The 20,526-nt window shown below is 35.0% G+C and overlaps 1 protein-coding gene across 2 annotated transcripts; it reads right to left on the bottom strand.

The window, feature by feature from the left end:
* Positions 1-5,802: 5,802 nt before the first annotated feature.
* On the bottom strand, positions 5,803-20,470 carry LOC133290463 (aladin). Of its 2 annotated transcripts, XM_061488538.1 has the most exons (14): positions 20,333-20,470; positions 20,204-20,259; positions 19,918-20,109; positions 19,700-19,814; positions 19,471-19,570; positions 19,191-19,370; positions 18,385-18,443; positions 17,267-17,354; positions 17,092-17,167; positions 13,554-13,653; positions 12,539-12,590; positions 6,770-6,907; positions 6,511-6,598; positions 5,803-6,205 (listed from the first exon to the last, which is right to left on the bottom strand). In XM_061488538.1, the coding sequence occupies exons 1-14, from the start codon at positions 20,388-20,390 to the stop codon at positions 6,143-6,145; spliced, it is 1,365 nt and encodes a 454-aa protein (XP_061344522.1). In that variant the 5' UTR covers positions 20,391-20,470; the 3' UTR covers positions 5,803-6,142. The 2 variants fall into 2 exon arrangements, with proteins under 2 accessions (XP_061344522.1, XP_061344523.1); XM_061488539.1 differs by lacking the exon at positions 6,770-6,907.
* Between the last annotated feature and the right edge of the window lie 56 nt (positions 20,471-20,526).

Below are 20,526 nucleotides of genomic sequence, written 5' to 3'. Positions count from 1 at the left end.
TTTATGCTTTTGTTAACTCATGCAAATGAATTTATTAATCTTATGTTACACGAGATAGTACTCTCATGTGAGTGACACAGATATGTGGGAGTCCACAATTTAAAAAGAAAAAAGAAAAAAAAATTGGCATGAAATTCTAAGAGTATATGACATAAGATGACTCTCTTATGCAACATGAGGTTATTTTTTCTCTGCAAGAAATAATGAAAATATATAAGGAGAAAAAGTAGAAACCATATAGAAAATTGCTGGAAAATTCTTATCTCTTTGTCTTTCTGTGGTTTCCTCTTCTTCTTTCCTTCAAAATTCTTCTTTATATTATGCATGTTTTGGCTCTAACAATTATTTAAATATAAAAATATTCTTGCAGTTACTGCAGATAAGTTATCTACATTTACTTTCAAAACAATGTCGTTTTGGGATTGAAATATTAAAAATTATAATTATAAAGATTAGAATAACCCTGAAAAAAATTAAAATTACAAAAAACACTATGATTTTCGTCCCAAAATAATGTCGTATTGGACTTATTTTTGTCCTAAAACGACGTTGTATTGGACTTACTGCAGATAACTTATCTGCAGTGACTGCAGAAAAAATGAACCCTATAAGGGAAAAAAGTTTCCGATGTTACTTTAGATAACTTTATCTAATGTTCATCGAAACGACGTCATTTTGGGGTTGAAAAATTAAAAAATTAGAGTGATAAAGACTATTATAACCCTGAAATAAATTAAAATTACAAAAATACCATGATTTCCGTCCCAAAAGGACATCGTTTTGATGAACATTAGATAAAGTTATCTAAAGTAACATTAGAAAAAACAAACCCATACTATAAAGAGAAGACTAAGACAATGGTAAAATTTTGAATTCTAAAAGTCTATATAACACCTAGTGTGGACAAGAATATATTACACTTATACGGTTCGAGCGACAAACAACAACAAAAAAACATACAACCAAGTCATGGCTGCAAAAGTAATACTACGAGAGTCGTCATAAAACATACAAAGAAAAGTGTACTCATAAGTGGGTTAATCCCTATCCAACATCCTTAGATACAAAAGAGCATAGTCTTAATTACAAATTTATAAATATAATTTTTTTATATTAATTTTTTATAAAATTTTTGACGGAATTCATTTTCCTTCAAAAATTTTCAAGGGAATCTGATTTCCATAAAAAAATTCATAAATAAAATTTCTTTTATGATTTATTATTTTTATAAGGTTTTCAACGAAATTCGTTTTTTGTCGAGAATTTTTGACAGAATCCATTTTTCGTTAGTAATTTTCAATGGAATTCATTTTCCATCAAAAACTTCGACAAAATACGTTTTTCGTCGAAAATTTCGTTGTTAATTTTGACAGAATATTTTCCTTCGAAAATTTCCGTAAAAAAGTAAGACTTTTCTAGTAATGACATAAAAAACCACACATATCCTATCACAACATAAAAGACCACACATATCCTAGGGCTTTCAATAATCTTAGCATCATCAAACAGCCCCTAACATAATACATGGTACAACAAGATTCTTGAAGTACATGACTAATTACGACATCAATTATCAAGATTAATCATGCCTTCAAAACACTCAATCACATAGGAAACTATATAATGCATCAACCACAAGTAACTTGATTATGCATTCTTGTATCTATTTCCTTGTTCTCTTGGACCTGGACTAAAATCCCCCCTAAAAGAGTGAGATATAAATCTCAATAAATCGCAGGAACATGACCATACATTCTCTTCACCATTCGAGAATGTGTCATTACTCCCACATTACGTCAAGTGACCAAGCTTGTAAAAAGAAATTAATTTCATTGAAGTTTGCATACAACACATTTCATAAGAGATAAACATGAAAACTACAACTCAGACTAATGTAAAATCCCATAGACCCATTCAAAATGTTACTGTATGTGCATTTAGTTTACCTATATGTGACTTGAGCTCAAATACGATAAGGCATACTCACAATTTGCGGACTATTATACATTCAGTCTCTAGAAGTATAACACAAAGGAAATCACAATATAATATGGATACATGAACATCCATAATTAAACATCTCCAAAGTAGTATTTGCTCTTCCAAATTGTTCAAAAGCTCCCTTGTTTCTGAATGTGACACCTTTTTAGAGTGATAAAATCATATCTTTTAATTTTCCATAAAATCTTTTATGGAATCTTTACTATAATCTTCAATCATATCTTTAATCAAATCTATAAAATCTTCTCTTTTATATCTAAAGGAAACAATTTCCTAAAAAATATTCAAGAGAATCTTCAGTAAGATCTTCAATCAATTATATGATTCAGAAATTCAAAATAAATCTACTTGAGCTCTTCAATTTATCTTTTTATTGAGTTGAAAATTACTACAAAATATAAGAATTTTTATGAGAATATTACTCAGAATAAAATAACACTCTAATTATAATTCTCATAACTTTTAATTATTTTTAAATTAATTTCATACTCATATTAACCCTTAATACATAATAAATTGGAGACTCATCATGACCTCACAAAAAAGAATTAGAAGAAAATTTGGGTAACGAAGAGCCTTTCTCTCCAAAGTATTAAATCCAATTATGCACGCAAGAGTCCCCAAGTCTAGCGAAATTCTGGCATGACATCCTATGAGAATCAACCAAGAACTCAATGAAGGAAGGAAGAAAATGGTGGTCAGTTTCTAATTTGGTGGGGGATTAGAGTCTTAAAGAATAATAAATTTTAGATGAAAGTATGGGTATAGAAAAGGGTAGGAATTGAGAATGTTTAAGGAAGAAGGTGTTTGGAAGGAAAATGAGTGGGTGGTGAATGCAACCAGATAGCAATATAGTTCTTGGAGACAACAATAAGAAGTCGCAAAACATAAAAAAGAGAGGAAAGAAATAAGAGACACACACATTTATCACTGTTCACTTCACCCAACGTGGGTTATGTTCAACAATGTATCACACTCAATTTACAAGAAAAATACTAAGTTTAGAAACTCTAAGCAACAATAGATATTCATGGACCTAGTCCAAATTATTAAAAAATAAAATAAACTCGAGACTCACACCCCGCCAGAGTAGCTCTCCTAGACTCCCGCTCGCTCAGTGTCACTGGGGAGCAAAACCCTTGTTGGCTATTCTTTTCTTTTTTTCATTCATTCCACAAGAATCGTCATCTTAATGCGAAATATGAGTCATATTCAATATTATGGCGGTGGTAAGAGAGATATGGGTTCCTGACTTATACTGAAAAATAATAATGGTATCTTGGAGTTATTCAAAAGTTGATTTTTTTTTTTAAAAAGAAACCAGCTCCACTCTTTTAAATACTAATTAGATTTCTAGGTTATACTTAATTTCACTTAATTAAAAAATTTCGGTTATTATCGTCTAACTCTTTAAGAATTACTTGTAATATTTCTTTTTTAATTTTTTTTAATGGATAAAACATGTCTTTATATGAACTCTAATCACAAATATGTACAAAAAGAAAAAAGAACTCTAATCACAAACAGGAAATGAAGTCGATTCTTGGGGAGGGGGCTGAACCTTTAGCCATCACTGTTCCCCGCACTCCGGATTAGTCCATAGCCGGCTCAAAGAGTCGAAGCTCTTGGGGATATTGGAGGGAGCCAACTCGTCTCAAAGAGATAATTATGGTTGGGTAACTTCAAAAAAAAAAAAAAAACAGGAAATGAAGTCATTCACCACAAATGTTAAATGTTATCAACCACAAATCATAGTAATGGTACTTTTAATACTAAATGTTATCAACCACAAATCATACTAATGGCACTTTTAATACTTAAATAATGTAGTCATTCACCACTTGAAAAAATATGCATGTTTTACCACACTTCCTCTTGGATTATTATACCTTATGAATTATATGTCATTTTAAAACTTTGCTAAGAAAATTTCGCTGGGAAACTTAACGAATTAAAGAAAAAGAATGCATTATTCATAGGTAATTAATTGTGTAAAATATAATCAACTATAAAATGTTTGTAAGCCGAAGCATCCAAATGTCATATATATGCTTCTTGAAAATTAAAGTTGGAAGTAGTGTCTTTGTGAATAGATATATTAGAACATGTTTCTATGTTTTCTTCTCGAGGGTGGAAAGCTTGCCCATAAGCTCTTCTGTTTTATGACCACAGTTAAAAAGGTTAGGGATTAGAACGTCACTGTTCAAATTAGTTTAGTTTTATGTTAAGAAAATATTTTGAAATTGCTATTGAATTATTGTTAAGTAGAGTAATCAAATAAAAAATAATTGTCATATATAGAAATTATTAATATAATGTTTTTAGTCTTTACACATGAAACATATTAGTGTAGAATAGCATTTTTGAAGGGGAAAAAATAATTATCAAAAGAATTTATATTCTCCATAATGCTGTATAATTAGTGTTTGCACAAAAAAATTTCAATATAATTAATTGAATCTTATAAGTCCATCGTGATAGATTTTTAAGCTTTTCTGTATTTCTCTCCACGAAAATAAATTTTCTGGTCCTCTTCTCTCTCCTCCTTCTTCCTCTCTCTCCTCTCCTTTCTCTCTATGAGAGACCAATGGTCCTGGACCACTACATATCTGCTCTCTCCCCACATGGTAATCTAAGGAAACAATGCAAATTTATTTTTTAAATACATGTTATTCCGGTTTAGTGCTTATTTAATAACCTATTTTTATTTTTTTAAATATTATAAAAATATTAAAAGAATTTTGAAAAGTAATTATTTTATTAATATTTTTTCATATCTAGTTTTTAAATCAAATAACTAAATTTAAATTGCCGAACAATTCAAAACGAGATATTGAAGAAGTTCGACAATGTTTTTTTGTTTTTTTTTAACTTCCAAAATTTCCAAAACATTTTCATGATAATTCAGAATATCCATTATAACCACCATAGGGCCTCACATGTCCAAAAAAATGAAAGACTAATAGGTAAAATTCTGCATTTTACAAACAACATAACATATCACAGTTTTGCTAAAATACCATCGGGCATATTCCGCACTATCATTAATCTTGCTTGTGCGAAAATAATGAAGCACGTCACTTACAAGACTTTGAAATATTTGCCTTTATAAAACAAAAAAATGTTAAAGTTGTCGAAGGCTCAACAAGTATGCATTTCCACTACTAGTGAGGTTATAATTGAATGAGCAGATAATATTTTTAGCAAACAATAAAAGAATAAAAAATGTATATTAATTTTGCATACGATACTTTCAAATGTTTTATGGGCTATACATCTCTCATTTCATAGACACAACATAGGTAAATTGCAACTATATTTTTTCTCTCTTTTATCTATGGATCTCACCTGTAATTCTTTTTTTTTTTTTAATTTCCCAACCGATTCATTTTTTGGACTACATCCAATTCAAGTACTTGTCAAACTTATTAAAGGAGATAACTCACAAATATTTTTTTCTATTCTTAAGATTCAAACTCAAGATCTCTAGTTAAAAGCCCAAACTCCTTATCATCTGTGCCAAGGGAATTTAGTTGTCCCACTTATGATTTGTTTATGCAATAGGAAATAATTTTTCTCCTATAGCAGGAGAAACTAATTTCCTTATATGATAGTTTCATGACAATTGTACATAATTTCATGAATAAAGAAATTTCATATCAATTCCTTCATGACTAAGGGCAAACTCTAAGGATGAACCTTGGAAGAACAATAAGTTTGTTCCTTGTGATTAGAAAACGGGTTTAAGTATGAAAAACTTCTTTACAAAAATAAAAAGATAAATCGGCATACATTCGATCTTTACCCCAGCCCATTACCAGATTATAAGGCTAAACTTACATTTGACATTTTTCTTTGTGCCTACCACAGGAATGCTAAACTTAAATTTGACATTTTTTATGAGATGCACCTTTTCCTGTTGGCTAACTGCATACTCTTGTTTGCTTAATGTTGTTGATCCATCTGAATTATCAGCTGAGTCGCTAAACAAATGCATCAATAGTTTCTTTCAGGCCAATATTAGTATAGTATTTTTACCGTCCCCAAAATATAATCCCAAAACATTGAACAAACGAAGTTAACATCAAAATCAGCTTGCTCCAAATTGTATACAGGGAACAAAATGTCGCAGAAACCCTCGTTATGAATGCATATGAGAGCGAAATAAGAGTGGGTAAGTGCAACAAAATCCACTGCTCCAACACTGCATTATAAAAAAAATAAGAAAACCTTTAGATGTTTGCAGTAAGAACTGATATCAAGATGGAACATCTAAGACAAGTCCGGTCGAAACCCAGCATCATCTACGAGAATCCATAACAATTCAATTAGATGTTCTTTTTTTCTTTTCTTTTTTCCGAGGCCAATGGAAAAAGTACATAGAACGACATTTGTAATTATGCTATTACAGGCACATTCACCTATGCACCTCAAATCTATTAAATATATCATTCCAAAAAAAATAAGATTTAGAAATAACGAAAGTAGTGAAACTCAACGCAGACTTACCACAGAAAGCAATGGTCCCTGCTTAAACTTCCCGTGAAATGAAAATGAGATTGGCTTTGGATTGTCTCCAGGCCCTCTTATAAATCCACTATAACATTTAATGGAAAAACAAATCATTGCAAATTATTAATCTCTTCAAAAATATATGGCAAAGCATAGAATATTCAAGACAAATGAATTCAACATTAAAATAATTAAAAAACATGACATAAAACAACAGACATACCACTAATTAAACCATTTTTAACCATGAACTCACATTAATGATGTAGATATTAGAGGAGTCCTCCTCGTATCATATATGGCGATCAGACCCCTGTATACATCATCTCCACCTTTAAAAGACACAGCCAACCGCTCCCCTGAATTATCCCATGCTATCTTTTCGATTCCCTGACTGAATCAAATGACCACATAATTTCTAACAAAACAAACTTATGATAACCATATCACGCAGATCCAAAGACTTAAATTCTATTATTTGAAAAGATAACACCGATGTTTGATGGGGGTTTTCTGCTACAATCTACATTGCATTTTAGACATACGATAACTCAAATACTCAGTCCTCTCCATGCGACCAGGAAAGGAAGATGAAGAATCTAGAAAAAAACCTAACGCAAAAGAAAGCTGAGGTGTGTTCCTTCAGGTTGAGGGTAAAAAAGAGAGGAGGGGGGAGAAATTAATTCCACAAGCAAGTTTAATTTGTGGAAGAAAATTTTCACCCAATCATATTACAGTGGTACAGAGCATATGTAAATTATAGTCCATCATAGAAGAACATTGACGAATTCCTCTGTTTGGTTTAAAGAAATTTTCAGTTTTTATTTTCTAAAAAACATGTTTGATAGATATAGTATTTAATTCATTATAACTAGAAAGTTGCCACCGCATTTTCAACTAGCCATTTCCCGTTTCTAAAACTTTGAGAAGGAAATGATAATGTTAAGAGATATAATAGTTAAATGTAAAAGAATACGTTGTGTATTGATCTGTGTCAAGGAGTTACAATATATAGAGACCCTAATGGGCTTAAGTGTAAGGCCCAAACCTAATCCAAACCTAATCCTAATACAGTCAGAATACAGTCAGACTATTTACGGATAAGACAGAATCCAATCATATCTAATCAAATCTAATCATATCATATCTAATATTCTAACACTCCCCCTCAAGCTGGTGCGTATATATTATGAGCACCAAGCTTGTTACAAATGTATTCAACCCGAGAACCTCTAAGAGCTTTAGTGAAAACATCTGCTAGTTGATTAGACGAGTTGACAAAAGCTGTCTTGATTTCTCCTGACTAAATCTTTTCCCGAATGAAGTGACAATCAATCTCTATATGTTTGGTCCTCTCATGAAAAACAGGATTAGAGGATATATGTAGCGCAGCTTGATTATCACAGATGAGTGTCATGGGTTGTTTCTGTTCACAAAGATGAAGCTCCTGAATCAACTGCTTTAACCAGATCAACTCACAGGTAGTATTTGTCATTGCACGATACTCAGCTTCTGCACTAGATCGGGAAACAACAGGTTGTTTCTTGCTTTTCCATGAGATTAAGTTTCCTCCGAAGAAGACACAATAACCACAAGCAGAGCGTCTGTCCGAGGGTGATCCTGCCCAATCGGCATCTGAGTAACCACAAATTTCTGTATTTCCCTGATCCGAATACAACAAACCTTTTCCTGGTGCTCCTTTGATGTATCGGAGGATCCTCACAGCAGCATCCCAATGTGAATCACAAGGGGAATCAAGGAACTGACTGGCCGTACTGACAGCGAAAGAAATATCTGGCCTAGTCACAGTAAGATAATTGAGCTTCCCAATTAGCCTCTGATAACGTCCAGGATCAGATAACGGCTCCCCCTGTCCGGGTAATAACTTGACATTAGGATCCATAGGTGTATCAACTGGTTTACTCCCCAACATACCAGTTTCTTCTAGGATATCCAAGGCATATTTCCTTTGACAGATAGAAATGCCCTGTCTTGATTGCGCCACCTCAATTCCCAAGAAGTAACGCAGCTTCCCAAGGTCCTTTGTTTGAAATGTACTAAACAAATGCTGTTTTAACTGACGAATTCCGTCTTGATCACTTCCGGTGAGAATGATGTCGTCAACATAGACTAACAAATAGATACACTTATCAGGAGATGTAATCCTATAAAACACAGAATGGTCAACTTTACTGCGGATTAAGCCAAACGCCTGAACAGCAGAACTGAAACGACTGAACCATGCTCGAGGAGACTGCTTGAGACCATATAAGGATTTCCGAAGACGACACACCTTTCCAGACTCCCCCTGAGCAACAAAACCAGGTGGTTGCTCCATGTAAACTTCTTGTAAATCACCATGAAGAAAGGCATTTTTTATGTCAAGTTGAAGGAGTGGCCAGTGACGAACAGCAGCAAGGGCAAGAAAGAGGCGGACTGACGCCATCTTAGCGACCGGAGAAAATGTATCGCTATAATCAAGGCCAAAGATTTGAGTAAAACCCTTGGCAACTAAACGTGCCTTGAGACGATCAATATGGCCATCAGGTCCAACTTTCACAGTAAAAACCCAGCGACAACCAACTATAGACTTCTCTGGAGGAGCAGAAACAAGGTCCCAAGTGCCATTGGAATGAAGTGCAGTCATCTCATCAAGCATTGCTTGGCGCCACCCTGGATGGGAAAGTGCTTCACCTGTGGTCTTAGGAATAGAAATAGAAGAAAGACTAGAAACAAAGGTGAAATGAGGTGAAGAAAGACGGTCATAACTCAAAAAGGTATAAAGAGGATAAGGGTTACGAGTAGTACGTGTACCTTTTCTTTGAGCAATGGGAAGAGTCTCTGATGAAGGATCCGGAGGGGAAGAAGCAACAGCAGTGGGCGATGAGTCAGCAAGAGTAGAGTCGACAGGAGGCACAGTTTTGCGACGCTGATAGGTGAGAAGTGGACGGTCCTCAGGTATAGAAGCAATAGGTTGCTCATCTGGAATAGAAGCACCTGCAGCTGGCAAAGACAAGTCAAGAAAAGGGACAGGAAGTACATGATCAACCTGTGACATCTGAGATGGGATAGAATTAAAGGGTTGTTGATCAAGAAAAGTGACATCAGCGGAAACTAAGTAACGCTTAAGGTCGGGAGAATAACAACGATAACCCTTTTGAAGACGAGAATAACCAAGAAAGATACACTGAAAGGCTTTGGATGTTAACTTATCCTTACCAGGAGTGAGATCATGAGCAAAACAAGTACAACCAAAGACATGTGGAGTTAGAGGATAAAGAGGAACATCTGGAAGCAATAGATTATGAGGAATGTCATTGTGGAGCACAGATGAAGGCATGCGATTGATGAGAAAACAAGAGATGAGTACAGCATCTGCCCAGAAGTGAAGAGGAACCTGCATATGAATAAGAAGGGTACGGGCAGTTTCAATGAGATGTCTGTTTTTACGTTCAGCCACCCCATTTTGTTGTGGAGTGTGAGGACAAGTAGTTTGATGTAAAGTACCTTGTGTGGCCAAGAAATTAGAAAAATCAATAGAAACATATTCCTTAGCATTATCATTACGTAGAATACGAATAGAAACACCAAATTGAGTATGGATCTCAGTAGAAAACTTTTTATAAATGGAAAATAACTCAAAACGATTTTTCATTAAATAGGTCCAAGTGCAACGGGAAAAATCATCAATAAAGGTAACGAAATACCGAAAACCTAAGACAGACAAGGTACGACTTGGACCCCAGATATCTGAATGAACAAAAGAGAAAGGGGCATCAACTCGTTTATTGACTCGACTGGCAAAAGAGGAGCGTGTATGCTTCCCTTGTTGACATGACACACAATCTAAAGACTGAAGACCGGACAAAAGAGGAACCATTTTCTGCAACTTTGAAAGACTTGGATGACCAAGGCGACTGTGGATAAGTTGTGGAGATTCTGTGAGAGAGCATGCTACTGAAGGACGAGGCACATCCAGATAATAAAGCCCCCGTGACTCACGACCCACTCCAATCATTTTCCCCGTACCCGGATCCTGCACAGAAACAGAATGGTTAGAGAAAGTAATGGTGCAAGTGAGGGAGTGAATCAACTTACTAATAGAAATTAAGTTATAAGGGATGCCAGGAATGTAATAGACAGATGTCAGGGCCAAGGTAGAGGTCGGACGAGCTTGTCCAATCCCACAAACTGGGGCTTTGGTTCCATCCGCAAGGGTAAAAGACGGTAAATGATCAGAATAAGTAAGAGATGTAAAGAGTTCCTTATTACCACAGAGATGATCGGTAGCACCGGAGTCAAATATCCAAGTGCCAAGTGATGTAGAATGAGAAACACAAGCAACGGGATTACCAGTATAAGGCTGAGACTGAGGAGAAGCCTTCCTGAGAGGGGTTTGGAGTGCAGCACAGTCCGAACCTGAACCAAATGATGCTTTGTCTGACTGAGCTATATTTGCAACAATAGAAGGAGAGTTAACCTCCGAGAGATCAGGAGATGCTGCTGCCATTTAAAGATAAAATATAAAAGCCGTAAACGAAGGCAAACGATATCCAATCAAGAAGAACCACGCGTCTAAGGTCAGACCCACAGAGAAACAATCACAGATCCAGAAAGGGGAGGAGAAGGCAAGCTTCTCTGTCCAAGACCGGCCGGAAAAAGCCGCCGGAATAGTGCTCACGCGCCGGCAGAAGGTGGCGCGTGAAGCCCACGCGCAGTGAAGACAGGTGGCGCGTGACGGCGCGTGGGAGATGCGTTGCTGACCGGACCACCACAGACCTGGTCGCCGGGAAGAAAGGGTCCTGATCGCGTGAAGTTTGGTCGGAAAAGTCGCCGGAAAAAGTCTCTGGTTGCCTGAACAGTGATTCTGACGGCGGGCGGTGGTTCCGGTGGCCGTCGGAGGTGCTGACGCGTTTGGAAAAATCACTCAGAGGCTGTTTACAACCCTAGAAGGCTTGCCGGAAGGACGCACGGCAAGAAAGAGGACTCCTAAGCAGTGGGCTTAGGTTTTTAAAGCAAAAAAAACAAGGTTTCTGAGCGGAAGCGAGGGTTCCTAGAACGAAAGAGCTCTGATACCAAGTTAAATGTAAAAGAATACGTTGTGTATTGATCGGTGTCAAGGAGTTACAATATATAGAGACCCTAATGGGCTTAAGTGTAAGGCCCAAACCTAATCCAAACCTAATCCTAATACAGTCAGACTATTTACGGATAAGACAGAATCCAATCATATCTAATCAAATCTAATCATATCATATCTAATATTCTAACAATAATAATAATACCAGAAAAAAAAAATATAATAAAACCATTTGTGTGCTTTAAACTAATAGTTTAAGCTTTTGGGACAGTTGGTTCATGACATGATATCATAATCTATTACCAAGTGGTATAAAGTTCAATCCTTGCCGTACCATTCGTCTAATAAAAAAATGATTAAATGTCAGCACAAGGTAAAAAAAATGGGCTTGTAAACAATACATGCTTTAAAACCCAAATGGTTCTCACATGAGTGGGCATGTTAAGAGATATAACAAAACTATTTATGTATTTTCACTTAACAGCTTAAGCTTTTAGATAATTTGTTCATGACAAATGGAAAAAATTAATTGTTTTCAGACTTGGCCACATTTTAAAAAAATAACCAAAACCCAGCCAAACACGTTTTCAATCCTGTTTTCTGTTTTTAATAAAAATGAAAACAGGCAACACTAACCAAACACCCTGTGTTAACTTTCACTTTGCCGGAGAAATCCAAAAATCAGTTCCAATTATTTATAAAATCTGTGATATGGTACAAAATCAAAAACCAAAAAGATCAGCAACCCCACTTATTTCAAGCATCAGGAGGAGAAAGGACTCAGAAAGCTGGTGATGAAAAATGCAACTATCAGTTACTACACTGTCTTTTATTCCAGCCCGAAGGATTGGTCCAGAAGGAATTTGACATAATGATAAGACTTTAGGACCAAATCGCAACCATTCAAAAAATTATTGAACATAAAAAACAAAAAATCATCTCTACCTGCCTGTCAATGATATTATCTCCGGCAAATCAACAGGTAACAAATGTGCATCTGAAAAAGTCAACAATGACTAATTATCAAAATATCACATTATTATCAGAAAAAATATCATCAAAAAATAATTTAAAAAATTGCAAATATGAATGCTACAATCACAAATATTTATATTAAAAATGAATTGAACAAGTATCAATTGAGGCTAGAACTAGGACTTCAAACACTGACTCACAAGAATAACCATATCAAAAGTTCATTGCAAGCTTCTGTTCAGCTAGCAGAACAAGATTATGTGCAAATTCCTTCCTGGGCTCTTTTTAGTGGTGAACCAATTAAAACTTCCCTCTTTCATTAAGGGTAACACTTGACTATGATAATTTTCACTGTGTTTCACTCTTCTAATACAAGTACACCAAAAGTTATACACATTTTAATTATAATTCTACGTCTCAAATATCAACCATAAAATTCAATCAACATACTATATAGTACCTTTTGGGCAATATATGTGTGTAACAAAGTTTTCTTATTTAAGTATGCATTACTTTTAGTGCACCCAAAGTAGAGGGTGTGGTATATGTGTTTTTTCTTAGTCATAGTTTTTCGCAAGGAGGTTTTGGGTTAGTGTTGTGTACTACAATCATCCACTTTATTAGTGAAATACATTTTACATTGTTCCATCTCTATCTCTTTTTTCCCTTTTCCATCTAATTCACAAATATTTCATTATGGTAAAAGAGTGGTACAATCTGTTGTGGTCTTTGTTGCCAGCCTTTCCATAGCCATTGTTTACTATAAACAGACATGTTAGGTCGGTGTTTTGTGTCATTGTTATCCAGACATTTTTAATAAGACATTCTACATCAATCCCCCTGTATCTCTCTTTTCCCTTTTCCCTTTTCCATCTGATTCGTATATTTCAATACCATATATTTTCATTTTATCACTATTAACATAAAAAGATACAAGAACAATAAACAAATCAACCTAAGATCTTTGAAAGAAAAGGCCAGATACCTAATGAGGGAGGCTTTGATGCAAAGTGAACAGAACCCAAAGTTGAAGATTCCGAAAATGCAAGCAGTATCATACGCCCATCTGGATCCCATGTTGCACCCTGATCAAACATCATTGAAAGTAGAAACCAATAAAGTAATACCATTATGTGATAGTCATCAGACAAGAAAATTTACAAACATAGCCAATCACTTCAGATTCTGACAATAATGTTTTTAATAAAATGCGAAGCTCCTCTATCATTGTATCATTTTTTTATAGAACCTTTATCATTGTTTCTTATTACACTCCAGAGATAAATGATAATATGAATACTAATTAACTCCCAGTGTCATCTTAAGATATATATATATATATATATATATATATATATATATATATATATATATTTAATGTTTGTCCTTTAACAACAAATCCTAAGCATTTCCACTGTAACTTCTGAGAAAAAGTTTATCTTCCTCTTATTCGGAATTCTGAAACTAACAGGGAATTATACTTCCTAATTTTTATGAACTTTTTCATAGAGAACCATAAATTCTAGTAAATTCAACACAGGAAAATCATCACTTAATGTTGACTTTTGAAGAAAAAGTTTCTTCCCACTTTATTCCAACCAATGTATATAACATTTGGGTTCAAAAAATGTTTTTGTTTACGTTAAAATGTAACCTCTAAATCCATTAAGAGGTTATTTTCACATTTAGCATGATTTAGAAGGATGTCAGACCGCAAAAACTGAGGCCTTCAGAAGAGACAGTATATTAGTGTTTATAGTATGTACTAGGTCTAATACACAGCTTTTATTCTGCATGATAGGACTAATGGCTATGAAACACCGACACTTCAAAAATTCTGACGTATCGTGTCCGACACTCTCCGACACTTCCCGACACTCCAATACTCGTTGCAAAGACTCAAAAAAAGTTCAAAGGTTACGTTGCATTGCATTTTGAGTTCCAACTATTAGATTCGTTAGATTACGATTACGATTTTATTGAGTTTAATATAAATATTTGGGATATCTTATGTTTCTTTGCAAAATTGATGGGTATTATAAGTTTAGCTTTATTTTTTTGTTAAATTATTGAATACTAAATATAATATACACTACATACATTAAAAATATTATATAATATCAAAACCAAGGTTGTTAGTATCGCACGATACGCGATACGTATCGTGCGATACGATACGATACACCAGAAAAACGATCCCAATCGCATCCCTGAATCGTTTATGGTCAGAATCGGAACAAAGAATCGTTTAAATCGTACGATCCAGTTGCGAATCGTGAATCGCTACAAATTTGCGATTCAGGTTTAAAAAAAAAAAAAACCAACGGTCGCTGAAGTTGAAAAGATTAAAAACGTAATCTGAAGAGTTGTTTTGCTTCAGAAAAATTTGGGATTTAAAATCCCATTTGAATCTCATATAATAACAAACAACAAAACTGAGAAAGAACAAAAAGGAAAACAAAACAAAAAACAGAGAGGATGAGAGTTTTTATATAGAAGATCAAGAAGAGGCTTTGAAGGTTCTTGAAGGTGGGAGACTCCTCGTTGCAGAGAGTTGAAATCGGAGAAGAAGCGCAGTTGGAGACTCCTCGTTGCAGAGCCAGAGAGTTGAAGGCCGAAGGCTGAAAACGGAGAGTAGAGTACGATATTCTTTTAAAACTCTTTGGTCTGCACTATTTCAGCTTCTCATCTATAAGAATTTCAGCTTTTCACTATTTCAGCTTTTAAAACTCTTCGGTCTTTCAAATATATTAAAATATTACAAAATATCTCTGGGCAGCTGTCGTGTTGTGGCTGTGGGTATGGTAATGAGTCATGTAAATCAGTAAATGTGTAATACATGTCTCTCAGAAGAAGCTTTTTAGAATATTAAAAATCTAAGCTTTAGTGGTGTCTTGTCAACTTTGGGTAATGGGTATATTGGTATTTGGGTTTTTTTTAATTTGGATTTATATTATATTATACATTTTTTAGTTATTTTTTTTAGTTATTTTTTAGTTATTTTTAATTTGTTTCTGAATCTTACGATTCGATACGATTCACGATTCACGATACTAAAAAACAGCCGAACGATTCACGATACGAATTGCGATTCAACAACCTTGATCAAAATGTGTCCTAACGTGTCGAAATTTAACATTTTTTAGAATTAACGTGTCGGAGTATCGTGTCGTGTTGTACCTCGTATCCCGTGTCGCTGTCGGTGCAACATAGACTAATGGAGCATGAATGCCCAATATAAGACCGTCAAAATGTCAATTTCAAGCATAACATAGTTAAGGAGCTATTCTGATGGTTAATTATAAAAGTTTGGTTACAACACAGGCTAAAATAATGTGGCAGTGTGCATGTTATATAGTCCTTTGGCGTGTTCGGATCGAGCAGAATGTTCACATCTTTATGGGTATATCTATGGCCCTTAACTTTTTTATGGGATAGAATCATGTTTATGGCTTCATTTAGGTGTTCTGCTGATGGTTGCTTCAAGGGAGTTAGTATATTTCTAATATTTAGAGTGAGTTGTCAGCCTTTTGCCATTCTTATTCTTTTCTTGTTCCTTGCTTTATATAGGTTTTCCTGATTCTGAGAATTTCTTATCTACCCCCTGGAAATGGATTACTTGTTTTAAAAAATGTTAGGTTATAGATCAAGAAGGTTGAGGTAATAACTAATAAGATGAGAAGACTTATTTGAAAATTCATCCCAGATATTTTTTATGCCATGTTTTCTCTTAAAGTGGGTGATGGTTCTAGTATCAGGTTGTAGAAGGTTCTTTGGGTGGGAGACTTCAAGCTCTATGAAGTTTTACACACCTCTATCACCTCTCTTTTGCAGCATCACTAGGTAATTCAGGAATCCGATGCTTCTAGGCACTTACTTTTTATGAGAGTAAGTTCTGAATAAGAATCATTTCCGCTTTAGTTAAATCTATCTACTTGGATCCTGATAGGAGGGTTTGGACTTTTTATTCCTCTAATGCAAACAACGGCAACTACATTTTAACAAGGCAAGGTTTATGGAAGTTTTCATAAAACATGCTTTTAAAAGACAAATTTTAGTTTTTGATTAAACTGCTATTGTTTACTTAGCTTCTGTGCTGTTGAGCTCAGGAGTTTATTTGAAGAATTTCTTTGCTAGATATGTGGGAGAATTGAATGGTTTTATTAATTCATGATCTCCTATATCACTAGTACTCCATCTAAGGAGGACATTTCATCCTTGATCCTCCTCCCATGGAAAGTCTTTTTTCTCAGAAATAAATTAATCTTCTTTTATCACCAAAACAAAATTGCCCATCACCCTAAGAAAATAACAACGATTTCTCAAAATGCTTTGACATTTCATAAGCACCAACTGAAGAATTTTAGCATTGCATACAATTAAAGATGATTCTTTTCACAGTATCAACTATCAACACATTGTTGAACATACCAACACAGAAGCGAAGGTTAATAGCTAAATGTCGTCTTACTCTAAATAAGGCATCATAGAGCACCAAAACATGAAATGTACACCTCATATACCTTGACAAAACCGCTGGTGGATGACCATTGTTCTGATGTCCATGTGTTTGTCTCCCAAAGATAAAATGTTCCATCACTATAAGAAAACATAATAATGAGGTTAAGAATCATTAACAGTTCATGTTCAATAAATATTTCAAAATTCAAATAAAACATATTTAGCATGTGGCACTACAATTTTGAAGCAAAGAAGTAATCTCCAGTAGGTGACCACTTCAGCATTGATATGCCTCCCAATCCCCGTCGGATGGGAGTCCCCACACCTACAGATAATATGGAAAATAACCAGAAATTTAGAAAGGAGAGACAAAATTTCATACATTTTTTATTGTAATGGCAATCTAAATATAGACACAGTCTCCAGACTCCCATGGTTTAGACTGTCAATGCTAATGATTCAGAATCACCATGCTTATCAACCTAGCATAGATTGGGGAACACAACTTTGATCAGTTCTTTTTCTGTACAAAAGTTTAGTGGGAAATGAAGTTGCCCCATTCCAAGGTCAGGCACACCATAAGCCTCAACGAGGGCTTACATTGACCTACTACTGAATGACGAGGCACCAATGAAACATCTAAACAAACTTGCACAGTTGAAATCCCAAACTTGAGTCAAAAAAGTCCTTTGGGCTTGAACTTGTAAGTGAGAGCCCAATCAATGATTTTTTATATTTCTTTAACACACTCCCTCATACACACAAGAGCCTTTTGGGCTTGAAGCATGGATATTGCAAATATCTATTTTTATTTTGGTTCTACCTTGTACTGACTTACTTCCACTAGAAAGTGAAGAGCGGTGGTGAGGATCGAATTCATAACCAATTAGTCATATCAGCTTTGATACCATGTAAAGCTTCAATTCAACCCAAAAGTTTAAGCTTGTAAGTGAAGGCTCAATCAATGGTTTTCTATATTTCTCTAACAAAAGGAAAGTGGCTCTGGTAGAAAAGGTAACTATTCCTACAACCTAATCAAATGCAAGTGTTAAAGGGTATACTTTTCCATACTGATTTGCTGGAGCAGGCTTAGTTTATGATCCAGCAAGTCCTATCTTCAGTATAATAATGTTCTGTTTAGGTCACCGGTTATGGTTGTAAACATATGCAATTCAGGGTATGTTTGAGTTTGACATCTCCTTAAAATTGAGGGCGAACGATTCAGGTAGATAACAAAAATGAAAAATTCAGAACGAATTTTATGCTTATTCAGCATATTAGTAACATCACCATGCAGAAAGGATGCTTCAAAGTAAAATGTCAACAACTTGAGGAGGCAAATATTTTCGTCATACCTTGAGCAACATCCCACACAGTGAATGAGGAGCTCTCATATGAAGCAGAAGCTAAGTATGTGATAATAGGTTAAGAAAAGAAAGGTTAAGTATAGTAATTTAAAATTGAAGAAAAGAGGGCAAATATGCTTTTGAATTGCCATAAATAAAATACTGAAGTTCCTACTAAGTCATACAGTTTTATAGACTGCCAAAACAATTGAAACTTATATCAAAAGGTAATAAAGGTCGTCAAACTCAAAGTTCAAGTAAAATTGTGAAGAAGGGTAAACATGTCTAATAAAATCACTGACTTTACCTACTTTAGTAAATAGCTAATTAAGAGTCCATTTATTTATTTATATTCATAACAAAAAATTACTACAAAATTTAAAGAAAACTAATATCATATTCATAGCAAGCACTGCGAGCCATAAATTTATTGTTTTATAATAGAAACAAATGTTTGGAGACGGGGGTGGGGGAATTATAGTATGGTTGATTCAGATGAGAAGCCAATAATCATTAGACTGTCATCCTCATACATAAGTAACCAAAGCACAACATCAAAAGTGCAAAATTTGTGCAAAATTTTCAAATTGCCCATCACTGTCACCATTTTACTGAGTTCACCCGAGTTTATGCATTAAACTCACAAGTTTGACTACCATAGCTAAAACTTTCTGTATGCTTACTGCGGAAAAAATTTTATAATCATATAGCAGCATCTCTTGCAAAAATATAGAATGAAAACGGCAATATTCACATTTGGAAAAACATGTAGCAAAACCAAAAATAAAAAAACATTTTGACATTTATGAGGATATCTTCCATCTGGACTCCAAGTGAGAGCGCTAACATGCTCATCATTTTGACTTCGAAGAAAATCAACCAGGATATACCGAATTCCTGAGCCTCTAGATAAACTTCCTACAAAGTAAGCAGCACCAGATCTAACTGATGCTGCATTTCCAGGATAAGAAGCAGCCCATATGCAAATTCCACTCCTGCAACAGTAAACCCAAGTCCAGTAAATAAGAAAGCACATTATCCAAGTAATTAACATTGTATACACCATAACAACCATGCACAAAGACAAAACCTCACTTGCAACCCACAGCAAGCATCCTCCCACCATTGGGCCTCCACTCTAGCACTCTAACATCCCTCTGTGACTCGTTGGTCAAAATAATCGCATCCTTCCCCTCTATTCACAATGTCAAGTACAGGCACTCATTAAACGCGAACCTCTATCAAAACAAACACCATAACAACAACAACAACAACTAGAACAAGTTGCTAATAACATGTCTCATGATCATAACAAGTTAGATACCCAAGGCTTCATAATCACGAACTAAAACTTGTCCTGGCCCAGATATAAAAGCAATTATATGCTTATTAAGGTGCCAGCTTACACCTTGAAGATCCACCTCCGGCAACAAATGCACCTACACATAGCATAACATTTACATAACAAAAACACTCTAAATTAAAACATAAATCATTAAATCATAACGGATAAGAATACGCTCTTAATTCAATTAGGCATACATCGTTAGGGTAAAAGAGACGTCTAAGACACTCGTTTACAATCCCTTGCAAGAGTGCCACCGGACCTTTCCTCTGAACGCTTTCTCCTGCTGTTGTTGCTGGTGTCGTCGTCGCCGTCACTCCTTCCTGTTCGGAAGCATCGTTCTCGAGAGGCGGCGCCGGCTGAAACGGCACAGGACTGAACACCAATCCCTAATATACCAAAAATATTAAGAAAATTTCGGAAGCAGCATCAGCAACCTCAATCGTGAAAAATTGGAAGATAAGTTTAGATGCGATTGCTTACGAGAAGCTTTCCGTAGGCGCTGTTGGCTCGATCGTCGGAGAGGACGTCGACGGTAACTGCAGATTTGCAGAGAGAAATTCAGAGTTAGAGAAACGAATCGGCATCAATAGAGAGAGAGAGAGGAGTTACTTAGTTCACGATTGACTTCACAGAGTGTGACTGAACCAGGAGGAGGGAACGTAGCCATTGTTGCAGTTAGAGCTAAGAGTAGGGTTTTAGCTTTGGATTCACCGTAACATTATATGCTTTTGCTTCCTTATTCTTTTTCCCGCTTTTTCTTCAATTCCATTTATTTTCTCTCTCATTTTTCTCTTTTTTATTCA

Source organism: Gastrolobium bilobum, unplaced genomic scaffold, assembly GCF_033153095.1.
Source record: "Gastrolobium bilobum isolate Gb01-03AN ecotype WA unplaced genomic scaffold, APGP_CSIRO_Gbil_v1 utg13981, whole genome shotgun sequence".
Taxonomy (NCBI): Eukaryota; Viridiplantae; Streptophyta; class Magnoliopsida; order Fabales; family Fabaceae; genus Gastrolobium; species Gastrolobium bilobum.
The sequence above is the reverse complement of the archived record's forward strand: the minus strand, read 5'-3'. Positions and strand labels throughout refer to the sequence as shown.